This window comes from Falco peregrinus, chromosome W, assembly GCF_023634155.1.
Source record: "Falco peregrinus isolate bFalPer1 chromosome W, bFalPer1.pri, whole genome shotgun sequence".
In the NCBI taxonomy this organism is placed as follows: domain Eukaryota; kingdom Metazoa; phylum Chordata; class Aves; order Falconiformes; family Falconidae; genus Falco; species Falco peregrinus.
This window is the reverse complement of record NC_073743.1, coordinates 578,212-593,091: the sequence shown is the minus strand read 5'-3', so window position 1 is coordinate 593,091 and position 14,880 is coordinate 578,212. Positions and strand designations below refer to the sequence as shown.

At 40.2% G+C, this 14,880-nt stretch overlaps 1 protein-coding gene across 10 annotated transcripts in view; it reads left to right on the top strand.

The window, feature by feature from the left end:
- LOC129783085 (ceramide transfer protein-like) overlaps window positions 1–14,880 on the top strand; it is a 99,750-nt gene that overhangs the window by 22,932 nt on the left and 61,938 nt on the right. For 9 of the 10 annotated variants that reach the window (XR_008745073.1, XR_008745074.1, XR_008745076.1 and 6 more), the window contains one exon: window positions 9,677–9,793. The exons of the other annotated variant lie outside the window; for it this stretch is intronic. Coding sequence is in view for 5 of the 9 variants with exons in the window: in XM_055792758.1 (XP_055648733.1) it covers window positions 9,677–9,793 (117 nt within the window). In the remaining 4 variants the exon portion in view is untranslated. The remainder of the gene's footprint in view (window positions 1–9,676; window positions 9,794–14,880) is intronic. 10 annotated transcript variants of the gene reach the window in all.

Sequence of the window (14,880 nt, the reverse complement as noted above, 5' to 3'; positions counted from 1 at the left end):
TTCCATGTTTTATAAGATTAATTCAATTATGGTTTCACCCGATGGCGTTAAACAAATGCGAGCAGTATGACAAAAAGTACACACAAAATAACATTTTAATAGCCAACAAGAATTTGGAAACAATTGATTCTTAAAACAAATGCGAGCCAACAAGAATTTGGAAACAATTGATCCTTAACAATTCAGATAACAATGTAGGCTGAGTAAGAATAAAAATAGAATAGCAGCAAAAACAACTGCCAGGAACGCATAGATGAGGATATGGTAACGCCTTTTATACTTCTCCACCTCCGCCATAAGTTCTTGACGTGAGACAACAGAAAAACGCACCCTCTGCCTAAACAGCAACAGGAAGAAAAAGTTTTGATCTTCTTTCTAATGAACCATATAGGTTAAACGTTTTGAGAACGCTCACCTTGCAGAACGTTCAGAGGGGGAAATGTACACTCTGGACCCTTCTTCCCTGGCAGGTGACGTGGTGGTCTGGTGGTAAGAAAACATTACGTTGAAAACAGGGACCTGTCATTTGGCCATAGTGCCATAAATGTTACCATCGGCAGACTTACCGGAGTAGTAAGCTCGGGAAATGGGTTTGGGACTTCATCTGGGCACGCAGTAGCCATTGTTTATCACACGAATGATCCACGTATACCTTTGAACATGCGCATGCGCGATTTTAAAGCCCCACAGAATGTGTTGGAAAAATCTGGAAAGACCGCGCATGCGAAATCCCTATAGTCTAGCCATGATAATGACGCATGTAAAAAAAAAAAAAGGGGAATGTGTTAAGAACATACAGTGGTTTTAGTTCATTTAAGGTTTTGTTTTTGTAGGTTAATGCAAAGTAAACCATTTGACAATCAGTAAAAGTCTCATGTAACGTGAAAACAGACTTCTTCACTCGTGAATCCAGTATTTCTCTTACGAGCCGCTTGTATCCACTATTCAAGAGTAAAGAAAACTCCTGAGAAATTATGGGCCGTCACTCCAGCAGGATCCACAGGACTACAATTCTTCAGGTCATAATTATAGTCGGATTTTTGCCAAATTTGTACTTAACTCTGTGGAATAAGAATGTACATTTATCCCTGGTACAAGGCATATCTCAGGCTCTGAATAAAACTGATTGTTGGATATGTACACGTATGCCTGAATATGGAGGAAAGGGTATATCATTGATTGGATTTCCATTACCTAGGAATAAATCTTAGGAAAGACTGTAGGAAAATACCTCTTGGAGTATTGAAAATGATGAAATTTTGAAATTAGAGATAAATAGTCCTAAGGTGCCAGAGTCATACTATATGTGTGTTCAGAGATGTAATCCACCTAAAGGAATGGGAATTGTGGATTGTAATCCCGTAATGTATGTAGGAACTCAGTCCTTTTGTAATAACACATTAGACATCGGTACTTCACTGTCTGTTAGCTCTACTGCTTGGCCAGTGCCCGAAGGGAAAGGATGGTACTGGCTGTGCAATGATACAGTTCGAAAGGTTTTACCTAAAAATTGGAAGGGAACCTGCACCTTGGGAGCAGTAGTGCCTAATATGACAGTACATGATTCGTTCTCACAAGGATACTTAAGAAATCATATTAAAAGGATTAGACGGGAAAACACAAATCCTATAATAGGGAGGCCTACTGCATTCCATAGTTTTGCTCGATGGTTTGTCCCTTGGTTAGGAGTGAGTGAATTAGAAAAAAACCATAATAGAGAAATTAGAAAACAGAACAATTGATGCATTGAAAGCCCAACAAGAGGAAATATCTAGCCTCTCATAAGTGGTATTACAAAATAGAGTGACTTTGGATTTGCTGTTAGCTGATTGAGGGGGAGTGTGTACAGTTATAAATACTAGTTGTTGCGGATACGTGGACCAAAGTGGAAGAGTTTCCACTGACTTAGAGGAGATACTAAGGTATTACATGAAGTAAGTGAGGATGATGTGTCTTGGGATTTTGGAAATCTTTGGACAACTCTAACTTCCTGGTTACCTAATGTACGATGGTTAAAACAGGTGTTAGCTGCCATAGTTGTGTTGATTGTTTTAATAATACTTGTGTGTATTCTATTCAAATGCTTGTTCTATTGTACTTTTGAAAGATAAAATAGCAATTTGCTTGTATCGAGAAAAGGGGGGAATGATGTGAATAAGCTGTAAATAATATGGTCAAGTTTGTATTCATAAACCAATATTCATTTTAATGCATAAATAAGCTTGTAATTGTATAGCGACAAAGGGGTTAAAATGTCTGAAAGATCATATAAACTGTTCTGGCAAGAAAGTTGCAAATCTCTGAAAGGGGAGCTGTCCTCCTTATCTGCAAAGCAAGCTGCCCTACCAAGGAGATAACGGGACAGCAGGATGGCCTTGAGTAAAATTAACAAGGAGTATTCTAAAATCCCTGGGAAAGATTTCTACAAGTCTGCCAACTCATCACTTTTGAGACCTAAGGTGAAAAGTACACCATGAGGAAGACCTACGGCCTTCCTCCCATAGACCACTGCCCACATTCTAAAGACCCCGGCCCACAATTTTTGGGAGAATCTGCGCAAGCGTGAAGGACTGATAAGCTAATTAGCATACGAAGCGAGGGTAGGCGGGTTCAGGTGATGAATATGTATAGGCGTTAATGGAATATTCATTGTTTCATTATATAAATATAAGATAATCTGCCCCTCTGGGTGTGTACGATTGGTGGAAGGATCCCCCGTACACCCGGCGCCGACAATAAAGAATACTTAATCACTAAGAAATTCTGAAGACGTTCTTTGAAACAGTGTGAAGGGCTGATAAGCTAATTAGCATACGAAGCGAGGGTAGGCGGGTTCAGGTGATGAATATGTATAGGCGTTAATGGAATATTCATTGTTTCATTATATAAATATAAGATAATCTGCCCCTCTGGGTGTGTACGATTGGTGGAAGGATCCCCCGTACACCCGGCGCCGACAATAAAGAATACTTAATCACTAAGAAATTCTGAAGACGTTCTTTGAAACACTGTGGAGAGCCAATGCTGGAGCAGGTTTATTCTGAAGGGCTGCAGCCATGGAGAACCATGTTGGAGCAGTGGAAAAATGTGAGGAAGGAGTGGTAGAGTTGAAGTGTTATGAACTGACTGCAACCCCCCATCCCCCTGCACCCGTGTGTTTTGTTTTGTCTTTGTTTCTCACCATCCAACTCTATTTTTAATTGGCAATAAATTAAAAAAATAATTTTTACCAAGTTGTCTGCTTTGCCCATGTTGGCAATTGGTAAGTGATCTCCCTGTCTTTATCTTGACCTACAGCTTTTCGTCTTATTCTTTCCCCCTGTACAGTTGAGGAGGGAGAGTGACAGAGTGGCTGGGTAGGGGTCTAGAAGCCAGCTAGGGTATACCTGCTGCAATAACCTAGAGTTATTCTGAAGCAGAGGCAGGATTCTGCTGCATGTACTTCAACTTTGGGGAAGGAAGAGATCTCTAAAGGAAAAATACAGTGATGATGCTTGTTCTAGAGGAAATAATGTTAAGGGAGGATGCAACGAGTAGACCATTTAGATAAGCAATGTTCAGGCTGTGCTCTGAAAATGAGCAGTGACCCCAGAAAGAAATACACTAACTTGACTAAATACTTCTCCTTAGTATTTAATAGGGCACAGGAGACCATGTCTGTAGACCTATCTTGTCTGGTAAAATTCTTACCAAGCATAGTATTAATTGGTAAAACACAGATAGCTTTTTTCCCTTAAGAGAATTTTGTAAAACCTAGTTAAAGCAAAAGGCATTGCTTTACAAAATACCTTTTCTAAAGCAATGATTTCTCACAATTTTGCAGTAGTTCTATTGGAGGAAATAAAATGGGTAGTACTTAATATTTGCTTTCATTGTAAAATTACTCTTTTATTAATATAGTTCTCATGACATCCTATGGCTGTGATAACAGTCCACAGAAAAGTAAATAATCTGGTGTTCTAGCAGGATGCATGTGAAAATTAGCATTAGAAGTTTCATGGAATATGGCTTAAATATGACTGGAATTTAGAAATTGAAAAATTATAATCAGCAGCTGAACAGACTTGCATATTTAGCTGTGGGCAAAATCAATGTGCAGCTATACTAAATTTTTCTTAAATTTGTATTAAAAAGACTTCTTGGTGTTATAAATTGAGACCACAACGGATCATAATCCAATTAAAATTTTATTAATTATAGCAAGTAGAATATGAGCAAAACCAGCGCTGGACGACAGGGGAGTCTGCGCTCCGCCAACTGCCGTCCTGAGCAGTTCAAACAGTCCCTTTTTATACATCTTTACTCCCGTGTTCATGAGGTAGTGGAGGTACTCTGCACATGCTTCAGTTGTTGTTAGGGGGTCGTTTTCTGCCTCCTGGTGGTCGTTGAGGCCGAAGTAAGAAGTCTTCCTCCTTTGTCCCATAGTTGACCCCTCACTCATATGTCCTTATATGGGGTTGTTTGTCCTGTTTCTGTCGGTTCCTGGACATCTGGCGGTTATCTTATCTTGCACAAGCGGTATCTGGTTTAGTTGATTGCGGTTATCCTATCTTACACAAGCGGTGTCTGGTGGCTGTTTGCATAAGCGATTTCATATCTTTTGTTGCCTAACCTTTACATTGGGCTTAACATAAATCTTAATAAACAATACCCTAGTCCATAGTTTCTTACATTGGCATCAAAAACCCCAATAAAAACTGGTATGTCAAAGCTTCAGGGATAAGTAGTTTTGTACTGCTGAATTAGGTGAGCACAATGTTTGTCTTCACTTGGTTTGTATATGTTATTACAGTGTATAACACTGGTGTATTGTAAGCTGCAGTTATCTTCATAGCAGTATGTAGTATTGTTTTGTTAATAACTGTGAACCGGTGGACCTAGGATAGATAACAGCCTGTCTTTTATGCTAGTGCTCTTCCTGCCTGAGCATGCTAAAGAATCGTGATTCTTGTTTTATGTAGGCCTGTATTGTTTGTCTTGTGTCCTAGTACCCTGCTTGGTATTTTCTTAATAATAATAAAAAAAACCTTCAAAAAACTTCACTGTAGATAAGTTTTAGTTCTGCAATGGGAATAGCAGCACAAGCACATTTAATAGTTGCGATGTACAGGCTAGAGTCAGATCTGCTATGAACTGCCCTGGCTTTCCTCTGTAGAGAAAAGAAGAAATACCATTTAGAGTAGTGAGACTGATTTAGCAAGCCAAAGTTTCTTCAAGCATCTCCCCTGAGTACTCTTGAAGGTTATAAAGAATATAAAATCACTTAAGGCAAATCACACAGGGAGGTTTAAGCACTCAAACCAGTATTTTTCAAGCAGATACTGGTCTGAAGCTTGTTTCATGAATACCTCAGGCTTGAGAGCTGTATAGCAGGAAGGATTTTGTGGCAATGCAGTCAGCTATGACTCATGAGACCTGAGCTGGCTATGGACTTCCTCAGTAACTGTAGCCAAGTAAATGTTTCTTCATGTAAACCACCTGTTTACAATTTAAGATCTAGTATCAGTTGGTTTTATACAGAAAAATCTGGGACACTTGAATACTTGTAATTGCCTTTATTTCAGCAGGATTCTTTGCAGGTGCCTTGGAATAAAGCTTTGGGAGGCATACAGAAAGGATATTTGGTGATGCCAGAGGCCTATTTTCTTGCAGCGTATTCTTGCATGAAATTATGATTTAACTTTTTTTCTTTGGAACGTTGGCTCTAGAAGAAGCCCTTAGCACGTACACAGGCTGCCTCTGTCACAGACTCAGTCTGCCAAACTCATCTTTGAAAACTCTATAAAGGCTTTCAGGTGCTCCTATTCACAGTGTCATGTCAGTCCAGGTTTTTTTCCCCAGTGTCCTCAATTTGTGTATGCTACTTGAGGCTGCTGAGTGTAGAGGGATTTTTAAAGGACCAAGGACATATGTTACCATTGTCTGGGTTGGACAACCCAGGCCTGTTAGTTGAAGCTGCAGAGCAGTTTTAAGTAGTTCTGGGAACAAGCAGTGTGAGAAAGAAAACAAGCTCTGCACAAACAAGAAGCCAGGTGCAGAGCAAGCCCTGGGAACCGCGGAATCAACACACTCTCATCGGCACACTCTGATCAGGCGCCTGCAGCATGCTCACCGATCAGCGACACGGACGCCCACGTGACCAGAAATGGAGGAGGGGGCCTGGAAATCAGGACCAATCAGTTAGCTGAAAGGAATGTGCTCGAGCTTGTAGGCCACAAACCCTGGGAGGACAAGGAATGTGAATAGATAACAATCAACAGGGTGAGTCATGCCGAGAAAAGATAAGGGAATGAGGAACAGATTCGGCCAAGGAGAAGTAACACCTTGCTGTTAATTGATGACTGTAAAAACTTATTTAAAGTGTCCTTTGTTTGTAGTTAACCAATTAGGGATTGCCTAGTATGTAATGCTTAGCTTAAAGAACCAATCTGTTTAGAGGCGCAGCTTCTGAAAACATATATAAACTCGTGTTTGTGTACAATAAATCGATATTTGCTTGCATCAAGCAGCGTCCTGTCTCTCCATTGCAGCACAGAAACATTTATCCAATCACCTGTGTGTAAAGTTGTGTGAGGGGTCGGTTTAAGTTATAAATATGACCTGTTTGTTTAATAAAGTGAGCACGGCATGGAGCCATATTGGTGTGATTGTTGTGACTTAGCCGACTCTCCACGGGGGACCCTCTTGGGCTGAGGGATGGGGGTGTTAGGAAAAAGCAGCTGAAGTTCTCCAACCTGCTTTAGGTCCCGAGGGTAGGTAGATCAGTGACTCCTATTTTTTCCCCCTTCCCTGTGTGACTAAACATTCCTCTCTTTCTTGCCTTGTCTTGTTTGTGAAAGGGCAGTAGGGACATATCCTGGTGTCAGCAAAATGTCTTAGCTTGTTACACTTGAAAATCATGGGGTTTCCTGCAATGTCTTGTCAGGTGGCTGCTTAAGAACTATGCCATTTTATAATCCCTTCTGAACAAATGGAGGGAATTGAACACTAAGCTAGAAACAGCAAACTTCAGATAAAAGGAGATCTAAATGAAATATGAGAGCTACAGGAAGAAAGTAAAGGGAAGAGAAATAGAAAAACTTGAAGCAAGTGTAAGGAGAGGCTCAAACTAGTCTGAGGAGGATGTTAGAAGAATAAAGGAAAGACCTGAGAAATGGTGAATAATGTTTTCTGGTCTCTGTTAGATGCACCTACAGAAAACAATAAAAGCATTTATAGCAAGAGGGAAACCAAGGAAGTTTGTCTAGAGCTTAGTGGGGAGTGATTTGAAGAATCAGTCAGCAATATGTAGGCGAGCAGAGGTTATCTTTATTCGGCAGCGCTGGGTGCGTGGGGGATCACTCCACCAAAGTCATGCACACCGAGGGGGCTTTTCAGTCCCCCCTTTATACAGGCTACTCATACCTATTCATTAGTTTTCCAAGAAATTGTTTACATATTCCTTACAATTCTGAGAATTCATTTACATATCTCGTGCCTGCGCAATGTCCTTGAGGAGTTGTCTCTACGCAGACTCTATTCCTTAGCAGTCATGTTTAAAGTCCGTCTTCGCCACATTGCATGTACCACAGGAATCTAAGACCAAATGTCCCTTCTAAAGATAACCAACCCAAGGACTTAGCAGTCTGTGCATCCGTCATGTGGCAATAAGGGTCCTTGGACATTTCCCAACTTTTAACTAAACAGGTGCGTCATCCTTTACATAAGTGGTACAGCATTCACTATTCAATATTGAAACTGTGTAAGTTTTAGGGAGCCAGATGAATGTAAAAAGGCTGTGTGGAATCAGTAGTACTGCAGGCTTTTAAGATTAATTTTGGCAAGTCTTTCTAACTGCATAGCATGTAATTGCTTTTAACTCTTCCCAAAGGACCTTGGAGAGAGATCGAGCAGAGGAATACTGTCATAGCAGGATAAACTGATAGCCAGTTCTTGTGCACTTGATATTTTTTGGGGGGTGATTTTTCGGACAGTCTTCTATTGTTGTAGGTGCATATTCCCCACCACATGGCTAAAGGAGGTCCTGGCAGAGAAATGGCTGGGAACAGGCTTATAAGACTACCACATTGATGTGGCAGGCTTGCTACCCTAAAGCGGGTAAACAACTTTCTCATATATAGTAATAATAATGTAGTAAATACAGTTTGAAAAAGAAGGGCTTAGACTTGATGTCCCTTATATCCTTATGTTTTGCGGTTCAGTAAAGGCAAAGCAGCATATGTAACCAATTTTGAAAGTTGTTTGAAAAGAATTGAGACAGTTGGGTATTAAGGGAATTGGTAGCTGTGGTTGATTCACTTGATTGTCAGCTTTGTCAGTTGTTGGTTGGTGGGTTTTATTTCCTGTGGGACGCTTAAATTTCTTTAAATTTTACTTTGGTTAAGATGCTTGACCAAATATGTGAAGCTATTAAAAAAAAAAAGTGAAGCTTCAAGTACTTCTGTTAAACTCTTCCTAGCTCACTTTTTATTTGCTAGTTGGCTTCTGTTGTACTTCTCTTCCTCCTTAGTATATATAAACAAGAAAGATTGTGTATTATGTATAAGCAGCTTCTGGTTTCCAGATCCTTAGAAAATAATTCTCACTGATATTGATCTATTGTGCATGACATGACAAATAAGACTTGCTTTTAGTTTTTTTTGTGGAGTGTTTCACGAGTAATCCACAGTGCTTTAGTTGTCTGCAAGATGAATGTATTTACAGAGCAGTTATGTTGTAAAGGATATTAACATGTATAGTCTTGTCTTTGGCATCAGGAATCAATATTTATGGTCTTTCAGATAGCATCATTTGCCTTAACCTTAGAGCCTGTTATCTTCCTATGGTTACTAGTACGTGTAACTTTTCTTTGTATTCAAAAAGGTGTTCAGTTATACCTGTGTTAGGTTTCATTAAGAATAGTTTTCAGTGAGGGCGGGGGGGGGGGGGGGGGGGAGGAAGTTGTACCGTGTTGGATGTTTGCTAGGGAGTAACTTTGAACTGACAGTGTCACAGTACAGATTAGATGATTGTTTTGTTCCCTTGTACTTTCCTTACCAGCTTCACTGTAATGCTAGTAACAGCTTTTTTAGTATTTGAAGAATGTGAACTGAAAGTTAGATGCATTTGAGTGTTGATATGGGGAGAGATTGCATGTTGCTCCCAATTATCTGACAGTCCTGTCTTAATGAAGATAGTTGAGGCCGAGGGTGCCACATCTTCCTTTAGTTGCTTGCCTTCCTTGTCATTTTGCTATAGTCTGCTTTCTATCTTGGTGTTTTTTTGCTACAATGTATGCATTCCTTCCATCTAAAACCAATATTGATAGCAATAACCTTAATTTCTCTTTCCTGCTTTGAAATTAAAAAATAAAGGTATATTTTCCTGGCTGTGTCCACTAGTTATTTTACCAAAGGATTCCTTTGGAAGTATGAAGGTTTGGTCAATGTTTGTGTGGAACTTCTTTCTGACAATTTTGTTTAAGAATGTACTAAACAGGCTTTTCTGTTTCAGAAGACTGGCATTTCTCTTTATGGAAGTGTGTTAGCTCATTGAGACAGCTACATAAAATGGAGTTTAGAATCTAGGATGAATTCAAGGCAATATCAATCAGGTTTTTTAATTACAGTATTTTAGAGTGTGAGATATTATTGATCACATTGATGATTTTAATTATTCTTACACTTTTCTTTCACAGCCCCATGACTTTGATGAATGCAGATTTGATATTAGTGTAAACGATAGTGTTTGGTACCTCCGAGCTCAGGATCCAGACCACAGGCAACAGTGGGTAGATGCAATAGAACAACACAAGGTATATTTTTTTTCTGATCTCCTTTCTTCCTCATTAGATCTGTGTAGAAAAATGAAGCTGGGTTAATTAACATTGATAATATACAACTGTGGGTTGGCTTCAGGGGTGGTGGGTTGGCCGATGTAGATAAGGTGCAGCTGTGGCTGGTTCTGTTAAGTGGTTGGGCAGCCAATGAAGAGGGAGCAGACGTCCTGGAAGAGGAGAGATTAGGAGAAGGTAGCAGAGGGACTGGCGTGAAGGGTATGTTGGTATGAGATGGTAAAAGACCTTGTTGCAGCTTGATAGTTTTGAGAGTGCTGTGACAGATTTGGTGGTGCTTGTGGAGAGTTGTAAGCTTCACTGTACAGTCAGTCATTAAAGAAGGTATTTATGACAGATAAAAGCTGCAAGATTGAAATGATATGTTAAATATGTTCTAAAGGAATGGATTTCTTATCCTTCATATAGAAGAGTTTAGAGAACTAGGAGCTAACAACTGTGAAGCTTTCTCTAGCTCTCTAGTTTGAAAAAGAAAAAGCTTGCATTATGTTTGAGTGACTATTTAATGGTTTTGGCCATCTTCTCTTACTGATTGAATTGGTTTTTATCTATGTATCCTAGATGTTAAACTTGTTAAACTTAGAGTCCATTCTCCTAGGTTATCATTCTGGGTTTTAGGCTCATCTTTCATCACTTTGTTGCTTTTACTGTATCTGACTACTGGCTTTTGTCTCCTTGTCTTTTAAGACCCTACTGTTTATCAGCATTTTGGTTCAGCTTTCCTGATCTATGCCTTATCTCTTCCTATGAACTCTCTTACTTTCATTTTACCTAAAGGGCTTGGAAGTCAGGTATTCTTAAAGTATGTAGCACACAAACTCAACACCTTGGAGCAGCGTCTATCTTGCATCTGAAAACATAGCAGTTGTCTTAACTACAGTACCTAACACAACTGCATCTGGGTTATACAGGTAGAATCATAGAATATCTCAAGTTGGAAGGGACCCATAAGGACCATAGAGTCCAACTCCCTGCTCCTCGCAGGACTATCTAAAACAAATCATTTGACTAAGAGCATCATCCAGACACTCCCTGAACTCTGACAGGCTTGGTGCTGTGACCGCTTCCCTAGGGAGCCTGTTCCAGCGACCGACCACCCTCTCAGTGAAGAACCTTTTCCTAATGTCCAATCTGACCTTCCCCTGATGCAGCTTCATTCTGTTCCATGTGTCCTATTGCTGGTCACCAGAGAGAGGAGATCGGCACCTCCCCCTCCACTTGCCCCCCTTGAGGAAGCTGTAGACTGCGAAGAGGTTACTCCTCAGCCTTCTCTTCTCCAAGCTGAACAAGCCAAGTGACCTCAGCTGTTCCTCCTAAGTCTCATCCTCGAGATCTTTCACCATCTTGGTCACCCTCCTCTGGATGCACTCTAAGAGTTTGTTGTCCTTATTTTGAGGCACCCAAAACTGCACACAGTACTTGAAGCGGCACCGCACCAGTGCAGTGTAGAGTGGGACAATCACCTCCCTTGACTGGCTAGCTATGCTGTGCTTGATGCACCCCAGGGCATGGTTGGCCCTCTTGGATGCCAGGGCACACAGTTGACTCATATTCAACATGTTATCAACCCAAACCCCCAGATCTCTTTCCGTGGGGTTATTCTCCAGCCTCTCATCCCCTAATTTGTACGCATAACTAGGATTACCCCATCCCAAGTGGAGAATCCAGCACTTGCTCTTGTTAAATTTCACACGGTTGGTGATTGCCCAGCTCTCTAGTCTATCCAGCTCTCTCTCTAAGGCCTTTCTACCCTTGAGGGAGACCACAGCTCCTCCTAGTTTAGTGTCATTGGCAAACTTACTTAATGTACATTTGATTCCTGCATCCAGTTAATTTATAAAAGCATTAAAGAGCAGTGGCCCTAAAATTGAGCCCTGGGGAACCCCACTGGTGACTGGTTATCAGCCTGATGTAAACCCATTTACTATAACTCTTTGAGCACAACCCATCAGCCAATTGTTCCCCCACTGTATTATGGACTTGTCTAGCTGTGTGCTGGACACTTTGTCCAGAAGGATACTGTGAGAGACAGTATCAAAAACTTTGCTAAAATCTAAACCCAATACATCTACTGGCTTCCCTTGGTCAACTTGATGGGTGACCTTGTCATAAAAGGAAATTAAGTTGGTTAAACAGGACCTTCCCCTCATGAACCTGTGTTGCCTTTGACCAATGCCTGCATTGTCTCTCAAGTGTTTTTCACTAACTCCCAGAATAATCTTCTCCATAATTTTACCAGGCACTGAAGTGAGACTGACAGGCCTGTAATTACCAGGGTCTTCCTTCTTACCCTTCTTGAAAATTGGGGCAATATTTGCCAGCTTTCAGTTGATTGGGACCTCTCCAGACTCCCAAAACCATTGAAAAATAACGGAGAGAGGCCCTGCAATGACATCAGCCAATTACTTCAGTACCCTGGGATGAATCCCATCGGGCCCCATAGACTTATGCACATCCAGCTGGAGCAGCAAGTCTCAAACAAGTTCAGAATCAGCTGGGAGTTTATCATCCCTCCAGTCACCATCTTCCAACACAGGGCTCCGGGGGTCCCAGGGCCCATCATCACTGGTGTTAAAGACAAAGGCGAAGAAGGCATTAAACATCTCTGCCTATGTCCCTATTTGTGAGGTGACCAACCTCATCAAGTAATGGACCAATGTTATCTCTGATCTTCCTTTTGCTGTTAACATATTTTAAAAAAGCCCTTTTTTGATGTCCTTCACAGTGCTGTCCAGCTTGAACTCTAATTGAGCTTTGGCCACACCAATTTTCTCCCTACAGTGGCTACTACAGTCTCTGTAGTCCTTGCCTGTCCTTGTTTCCAATGTCTGTACACTTTCCTTTTCCACCTAAATTCTAGGAGATCCCTGTGCAGCCAAGCCAGCCTTCTTCCCTGCTTGCTTGACTTCCCACACTTTGGAATTGCCTGCTCCTGTGCTCTTAAGAGATGGCTTTTAAAAAGTGACCAGCATTCATGGACCCCAATACCTTCAAAAGCAAGTTCCCAGGGGACTTTACTAACTAGCTCCTTCAGCAGCCCAAATGCTGCTCTTCCCATAACTGGGGTCCAAGTTTTGCTGGCAGTTTTTTTCCTATCGCTAACAATATGAAAAACAACTACTTCATGGTCACTGTGACCAAGACAGCCACCAATCACCCCTTTGCCCATGAGTCCCTCTCTGTTTACAAGCAACAGATAGATGTAGGAGGGCACCTTTCCCTTGTTGGCTCCCTTAGTACCTGCACCGAGAAGTTATCTTCAATGTGCTTCTGGAATTTCCTGGACTTGTTTGTGCCTGCTGTATGTTATTCCCAGTTGATGTCTGGGAAGTTAAAATCGCCTATAAGGACAACAGCGGCTGATCTAGAGATATCCCTTAATTCCTTGTAGAATAAATCATATGTGTTAGAGGAAAAGCAAGTAAAAGTGATATCCAAGTAGGTACATATTTTTACCTTGATTTTCTTGAAGTATTGTTTATATAATTACTATATGTAATTAGGAATGTTCACTTTTTATTGTACAGTCCTTACAATCAGCATTAGATGGTCTTTATATTTAAAGTGCTGTCTTTTGGTAATGGTCCTCTTAAAAATGAATCTATTTCAATTATAGTATTATTCCATTTATAGTTTGGCATTTTGCATTAACTTTGATACAGAGGTAACATTAAAACATAGAAAATCAAGTTTCAAAACCAGGATTCTTTTCTGTAGTCCAGTGAAAAAATATTAAGTTAATCATGGAGTGTTTTTGAGATAAAAATACTGCAATTTTTTTTTTACTCTTGCTGTACCTCAGAACTGTCTTAAGAGGATACACTGAATAAGTTGCCATGTTACACATCTGTAGAGCTGGCATTTCAAAAACTGCTTTACATACATGGGGGTCTTGCATGGGGTGACGGGGTTGTGGAATTTAACCCTGGGCTGAAGTTAGGTTGGTGAATGATTTAGCTAGTGAACTGTACAACTTAACTGGAAGTCTGGCTGAGCAGAAATGCAGGCTGGGTCATTGCATGCTACCATAAAGGAAAGAACAAGGAAAATACCTGTATCCTGTTCTTGAACTCTGCATGACCTCAAAGGGGAGTCTTTCTCATGCTGTTCTTTCCTTCTTCTAAGGCTGTCCTTAACTGTTGCCGAGTTCTGAGCTGGAAAAATTCTGGAACCACCTATTTATAATATGGAAGTATTGGGTGGTAATAGTTTGCCAATGTATGTGTAAATTTGGAATTTTTTCTGTGTCACTTGCAAAAAAAAAAACAACCCAAAATCTTGCATGCATCACCACTAAATTTTCTTTTCCTGCTTTACTTGTCAGCCATTATCATGAGATGTCTGATTTTTATTTTTCAGTTTGGTATTTTCGGTAAACTTAAGTCACCTTATTCAACCTCCTTTTCAGATCATTAATGAGCGTGACTTCTAGCATTCCAAAAATGACCTCCTTTTGTGGAAAAGCTTGATTAATTATGCAGGTTTTCCACTTGAAAAAAGGCTGCTTTGAATATTTATTTTGGTTTGGACAGTTTAAACTTTCATAGTTTGCAGGAATTTGGTGGTTTTAAAAAAATAATAATTTGTACCAGATCTGTCTTCACATTTGAGTGCAATGAGAGGTTTCTTGGATAATTCCACTGGAGGTGCATCTGTTACTGCTAACTGTTCCTGCTAAAATAAATAGGAATCAGCACCAGAAGCCTTGGAAAAGTGCTGTATGCACATAAATAGGTGTTTGATGTAACTAAACATAAACCAGAAATGTGTAAATCTAGTTTTCAGTCTGATTTTCATTAATCTTTCTTAGAGAAAATGCCTCCAAATGTCTTGTTTCAATAAGATATTTTCCAAATTGGGTGGTTAGTGCTGTATTTTCCTATAATTTATATGTGTCTTTGTAAGAAAAGATGTACTGCTGAATACCATTGATAGGATCTGAAAAATATATTTTCTTGGAGGCTGGAAGTTCTTTCCAGTTTTCTTTGAATTTGTATGAAGACTTCAATGTTCTTAATTTTCAGTAGATTTTCACTGATCCTTTAATT